Source organism: Sturnira hondurensis, unplaced genomic scaffold (assembly GCF_014824575.4).
Source record: "Sturnira hondurensis isolate 20B ecotype Veracruz unplaced genomic scaffold, ASM1482457v3 Scaffold0003693, whole genome shotgun sequence".
In the NCBI taxonomy this organism is placed as follows: domain Eukaryota; kingdom Metazoa; phylum Chordata; class Mammalia; order Chiroptera; family Phyllostomidae; genus Sturnira; species Sturnira hondurensis.
This window is the reverse complement of record NW_028076324.1, coordinates 9,938,228-9,944,323: the sequence shown is the minus strand read 5'-3', so window position 1 is coordinate 9,944,323 and position 6,096 is coordinate 9,938,228. Positions and strand designations below refer to the sequence as shown.

Genomic DNA, 6,096 nt, shown 5'->3' with positions numbered 1-6,096 from the left:
AACATTGCTCAGATGACAGCGCAGGAATCCCGCAGGGGCAGCGGGCTCTGAGCACTGCCAAGCCATCAGGGCCTGCTCCCCGTGTGCCCTGAAGCTGCCACCAAGGACTGGAATTCTGGGAGTTGAGAAGCACTCATCCACCTCCTCACTTAACCCATGGGAGCTAAGTTTGTGGCCGTGACCAAGACAGACCCTCACAGGGCTCTGGAAGGTCTGAGGAAGACTAAGCAAATGGATGACCAAATGAGCAGAATGTCAGGTCCTGACTTCAGTTCTGTGGAGGCAGAAAGGTGGGGAGTGACAGTGAGTGGGTGTAGTGGTTCCCATTGATGAGGGGTATGCATGCGTCCTGGCTGAGCCTGAGCAAACCCCTACTCCTCTCTGAGCCTGTTTGCTCAAGTATCAGTGACGAGGGTCATTATCCTGGCTGTGTGGCCTTGGGCAGGCCACTTCACTTCTCTGAGCTTGTTTCTTCAGATAAATTACACATAGTAATTTTATCATGTTTTATTTTTTCCCTCCTCCATGGAATCTGTTCCATTTTACAACACCCCAACTTCACTTGGGGTACAGATGTTTGGGGGAGGCAGCCTCCTCCTCCTGCCCCTATTTCCAGGCTACTGATTGGTCTAATCCAAATGAAACTTTGGACTTGGCAGAAAGCTGCCTTCCACTCTGTTGGCTGCCCTGTCTAGACCCCAGAGGAACAGGGTCATTCCTGCGTTTCCAGCTGCTGAAACCACCCTCACCCGAACCTGCCTGAGATGTTTTCAGACAGTTTTCACCAGGAGTCCAAGCTTGTGAAGCGTTTGGCACAGAGCAGTTTTCCTCTTTGGTGAACCTCCTCACACCTCTTAATAGCCTCAAAACAGGCATAACGCCTACCCAATAGGATGGTTGTGAGCGATTACCGAGATGGCCAACTTAACCCCAGGAATGGTGCCAGCATACAGTCAGGGCTCAATAAATGCTTTTGCTACTGTTATGTGTCTCCTAGGAGCGTGTGGCTGAGAAATCTGATTTGAAACCCACCCCTTTAAGGCAAGAATATATACATCCTTGCTGTAGCTGAATCAGGGGTGGACTGAGTGGAGGGACCAGAGCAGAAAAACTGGGACAACTGTAATAGCATCAACAATAAACTACAGTTGAAAAAAGTTGTTGGATCCCCAATGAAACCAGAAGAGCCCTCCAGCCCCATGAGCCACTGGGTGTGCAATGTCCCCAGGACATAGCCTCCACTACTGCCTGCCACAGGGGGTGAGAACATGGAGCGGTCACCGACCTCAGGATGCCAACTCAGTCCTTACCCCGAAGGGGACTTAGAGCATGCCTGGCAAACAAGAGGTGCTCTGAAAGCCTCAATGACCACCTGGTGAATGGGGCAGTGCTTCTGGGTAGGAGTTTGTGCCAATGTGGAGAAAACCAGAATTTCACAAGGGAGATGGCAGTAGAAACAAAGGAGAGGGGCCTGGATTGTCCTATGCTAGAACCAACTCCAGGAAACTCACTCGCCAAGCTCCTAAACAGACCTCTTGGGCCACAGTGCTGCACTGGTTCCATCCATGGGTCTCCCATTGGCTAGGGGCCCATTTCCTTGGTCCTTCCTCACCTTTCAGAAGGGTCAAGCCACCCTCTTTTCCATGGCAACCCTCACACAAAGAGTGGTGTCTGGTGTTCACTTTTTATGCAGTAATGCTCCACTTCCAAATGAAATCTTACACACAGCTCCAGCACAGAGACCCTTCCAGCTAGAGAGGGTGGCCCAAGGGCTGCCCCTTGGGTGTTGCGGCCTTTAACTCTCAGGGGCGCCTACTTCCCATCTCCTCCCCCGCCTACCCAACAAGAAATTGCCAGGTGGTTCTCTTCAAATGTTGTCTTTTTAATGACTTCAACACCAGTGCCAGGACTCACAATTTAAACAGCCTCATTTCTTTATTCCGTGCAGTTTCCTGCCTTGACGGAAGGTAAAACCTGGTCTTGTGAATAAATAACATCCTAAGTAACACCTCAAGTCCACACGAGGCCTAGTTTTCTCAGAGGGTGGAATATTCAGGGACCTGCTGTGGCGTCCGAAGGCCTCCGTGTAGCTGCCACTGGACAAGCCTGCGGGAGAGGAGTGGGATGAGGATGCTGCTGTCCTGGATGTGACCTTTCTTCTGAGCTTCTGTCCCCTTCCACCATTCACTGCTGCCCAAAAAGGCCAAGAACCGCCCCTCCTCAGGGCACACACAATACAACCCAAGACAAATCTCCCTGCAGCAGGTTCTCTTACACAGGCACTTCATACCCTGAGTTGTGGGAAGCCAAGATTTTGCATCACTTCAGCTCTCAGCATTCACTGCCTCATCTAGCTGATTTGCAGAGTTAATGCTGCACTTAGGATTTCCTGGCAAAGGCCTGGCTTCAGGCCTTGAGCAGTGGGAAGAGTGGCTGGAGCCACTCGGGGTGGTTTTGCCCACAATAACACTGTGCACTTGTACATGATCTGTGGGGCTGAAGTGGCCTGCAGCTCTGACTCAGAATCTAAAAAAACCAAGTCCCAAGCCAACCTTGCTAGTTCTTAGTAGGAAGCTCACACCAAGCTCAGCTTCTTGGGCACTTAGCCTGAACCTATTTAGAAAATACTTCTCTAATGAGAATGGGAATACAAGAGGCCCAAGAAAAAGGCGAATGAGTGAAGTTTTAAGAAATGTATAGCCACCTGCGTTCTAGGAACCGATACCATGGTTTTCTACCCTCTTCACCAAATTCTTCACATAATGAAGCTCACTCCTGGTGGCGGTGGCCACCTCAGGCATAACAAAACTCTTGGTGCACAAAATTAACTTAGCAAGTTTTAAATGTTAAATTCTTAAGAAAAAAAAATGGCAGCAAAACCTCAGAACTCCTGTGCAATGCCTGTCGTCTGCCCACCTACTAAATAAAGAGAACACCAAACCATCCCAAAGCTATGCAAGTGGCAGGCTGCCCTGGCAGGCCAACTATGGCAATGCGGGGAGGGAGCAGGGTGCAACTGTGCTGGAAGAAGTGAGGTGGTCTTGCTTCTTGAATCTCCCAACTTCCCACCTTGGGAGCCCCCAATCCTAACACTGCATTTTGTTGCTAGGTTTATCCAGCCATGTTAAGGGCCAAAGAAGGACAGACCTAATTCTCAGTTTCTTCCTGAGAAAGAAAGAAAGAAAGCAGGGGAGGAAGGCAATGGCTTCAATCCCTCTGCCTCTCAGTAAGAAGGCAAAATCTTCTGAGACCCAGGCAGATGGGATGTTGGAAAATCGTGCATCTTCTCCCAATTAAGGATGGGTATGCGTGCTCCTGAGAAAGAGTTCTCTGAGCACACAATCCTGAAGGCTTCTAGCACCAACAACTAATTCCTACCCCGTCTCTGCAGAAGTGAAGGGCTGTGGAGGTGGCAGAGCCCTTCACCAATTTCATGCCACCTGAAGTGCTCACCGAGAGTGGGCGAGCACTGGTGTGGGCTACACCTCTCTGGGTTCTCCCTCAGAACCCTGTCAGTGCAGTTCGATGAATGCCTCCAGCTCCTCGGGGATGAAGCCCTTGTAGGGGATTTTATTCTTGTCTAGGGCACGGGCTGCAAGGCACTGCAGGGTTACGTAGTTGAAGGGCTGAATGGTGCTCTTAGCCAGCAGCTTCTCATCCAGCAGCTCGTAGGCCGTTTTCTTGAAGGCATTGGTGGCATCCATGTGGGCCCCTGCTTCTATCAGGGCATTCATGATACCCGGGCAATTGTTGTGGGCTGCTATGTGCAGTGGGGTGTTGTTGTCGAAGTCCCGACTGTCTGGGTCAGCCCCGCAGTCAAGCAGTACCTTGACCACCTGGAGGGAGGGGAATCTGCCCACTGGGTATCGGCCTACATTCGTGGTGTCCTTGTCCACAGCCATGTGCAAAGGGGTGAAGCCATTCTTGCCCCGGGGGGCACACTTCAGCAGCCGGTAGATGGTCTGGTGCTTCAGATGTTCCTGGTCTGGTGTGCATTCCACTTTCTCCAACAGATAGAGCAGGTGGAGGATGATGGCCAGGGTCTTGGTGAACTGGACTGAGTCTCCAGGCTCCTTGGGCAGTTGCAGGGCTCGTTCCACTTCCCGGACCCCTTTACAGAGCACCCCCATGAGGTCTACAAAGCCAATTTGTGTGCCCTGGCTACCCTTGGCTGTGCGGTCCTGAAGCACATAAGAAAAGAGTTCAGCAAAGGAGAGAAAGCTGCTGGCAGTCATGGGGCTCAGAGGCTCCAGGTTGTTCTGTTGCATGTCTAGGGCATATTTCCACAAGCGGATACAGCGCTCGAAATCGCCCGAGTCGGCATATACAGCGCCCCTGTAACGGATATAATAAGAAGTGTCTGGGTGAGAGGGACCAAGAATGCGCTCTCGGATCAACAGGGCCTGCATGCGCATCTCATCCGGGTCGGTTATAAGTGCTTCCAACTCCTCAGCAGTGTTTACCTCCCTGGAGTAGTCATAGGCCAAGACCAGCTGCGGGGGTTCTGGTTTGGGCAGATATGTGCCCCCCTGGTGACGTAACTCCATAGCCCGTCTCCAGTGTTTCAAGGCCCCAAGCAGATCACGTTTCTTATCCACATAAGTGGCCCCCAGCAATTCCAAGGCTTCCACAGCAGCTTCCCGGCTGGTGGGGCAGCAGCTCTCGTAAGATTCACTGCTAAGTGGTTCCTCTGGGGAGGAACTGCAACAGCTGGCCCCCTGGGGCATCACGCATCCCGGACTGGTAGAGGGGCCTTTTTGGGCAAGCCCTGGCTGCACTTCCTTCCCAGCAGGCTGCTCCTGGATAAGGTACTCCACGATGTTGGTGTGGCCAGTCACGCTGGCCGCCAGCAACGGGGTCATGCCATAGCCATCGCGTTCCATGCGGGCATTGCACCCGAGCAGCAACTGCAGGATCTCCAGGCTGCCGGACTCGGCGCAGTCGTGCAGGGCCGTGTTACCCTTGGCGCTGCGCCGGTTCACCTGGGCGCCCTGCTCCAGCAGGTAGCGGGCTATCTCACGGTGGCCCTTGTAACAGGAGATCATGAGGCATGTGTGTCCATGCCGGTTGGCCACCTCCAGGTCGGCTTGGTGCTCACCCACCAGGTAGCGCACTACTTCCAGGTGTCCATCGAAGCAAGCTGCACGCAAGGGCGTGGAGTTGGTGCGCGTCGTGCGGTTCACCGAGGCCCCGCGGCGCAGCAGGCTCTGCACCACGTCCAGGTGGCCGGCGGCCGAGGCGGCCCAGAGAGGAGGCGCGCCCTCGATGGTCTCGCCATCGAAGTGCACCGAGCCGCCCGCCTCCACGCTCGCGCCGCACCGGTCCACTAGGTACTCGACCACGTCCAGATGGCCGTAGCGGGCGGCAATGAGCAACGGCGTCCCCTCTCCAGCCACCTCGCCTGTCAGCTCCTCCAGCTCCTCCTGGGTCCGGCCGCTGAGTAGCTTTTGAAGCAGCTGAAGCTTGCCGTCGCGGGCGGCGTTGTACACGGCGGTGCGGAGGTCCATGGTTCGGGCCTCCGCCAGGCCATTGGCCGACCGCCGGGGCACCGGGAGACGGCGGGCTACAGCCGGGAGGGCCAGGGTGCAACCTTCACCGTCTCCCCCGCCGCCATCTTAAGGGCTTCTTGGGCGAAACAAAATGGTTGCCGCTGCCTAATGGCATTAGCTAATGGGAGCGCGTAGAAAAAATGTAGTCCCTTAAGTCGGCCTGCTCTATAGGACATAGAAGGAACTGTGAGGTTTGAGGACTATATCTCCCAGAAGTCTGCGGACCAGCCTCAGCGAACTGGTAGCACAGTGCATTGTGGGAATTGTCGTTCCACTTGCTGCCGATTGCAGCGGAAACTGAATAGAGGACTACAATTCCCGAAATGCAATGCCATCGCAATAGCTTTGGGCCCAAAGTAAGTTTTGTGGTTTCCTCAGTGCTGGTGCCAACAGGAAACGCAAGCGAGGCCCAAAGACTACATTCCCCAAAAGGTACTGGGAGCAATTTGGCGCCAATTACATAGAGTAATGGCTGGCTAAGCTGGCCAAACGATTTGACACAGGCTTCCGACAGGGGGCGCTCGGGAGAGGAAGGAAAGTCGACAGG

The 6,096-nt window shown here is 54.0% G+C and overlaps 1 protein-coding gene across 1 annotated transcript; it reads right to left on the bottom strand.

The window, feature by feature from the left end:
* Window positions 1–1,861: 1,861 nt before the first annotated feature.
* On the bottom strand, window positions 1,862–5,761 carry FEM1A (fem-1 homolog A). Its single transcript, XM_037042617.1, has one exon. The coding sequence runs from the start codon at window positions 5,505–5,507 to the stop codon at window positions 3,513–3,515; it is 1,995 nt and encodes a 664-aa protein (XP_036898512.1). The 5' UTR covers window positions 5,508–5,761; the 3' UTR covers window positions 1,862–3,512.
* Window positions 5,762–6,096: the final 335 nt, after the last annotated feature.

Coding starts and splice junctions, on each gene's coding strand:
- FEM1A (XM_037042617.1), bottom strand. CDS start 5,507: ATGGACCTCCGCACCGCCGTGTACAACGCCGCCCGCGACGGCAAGCTT.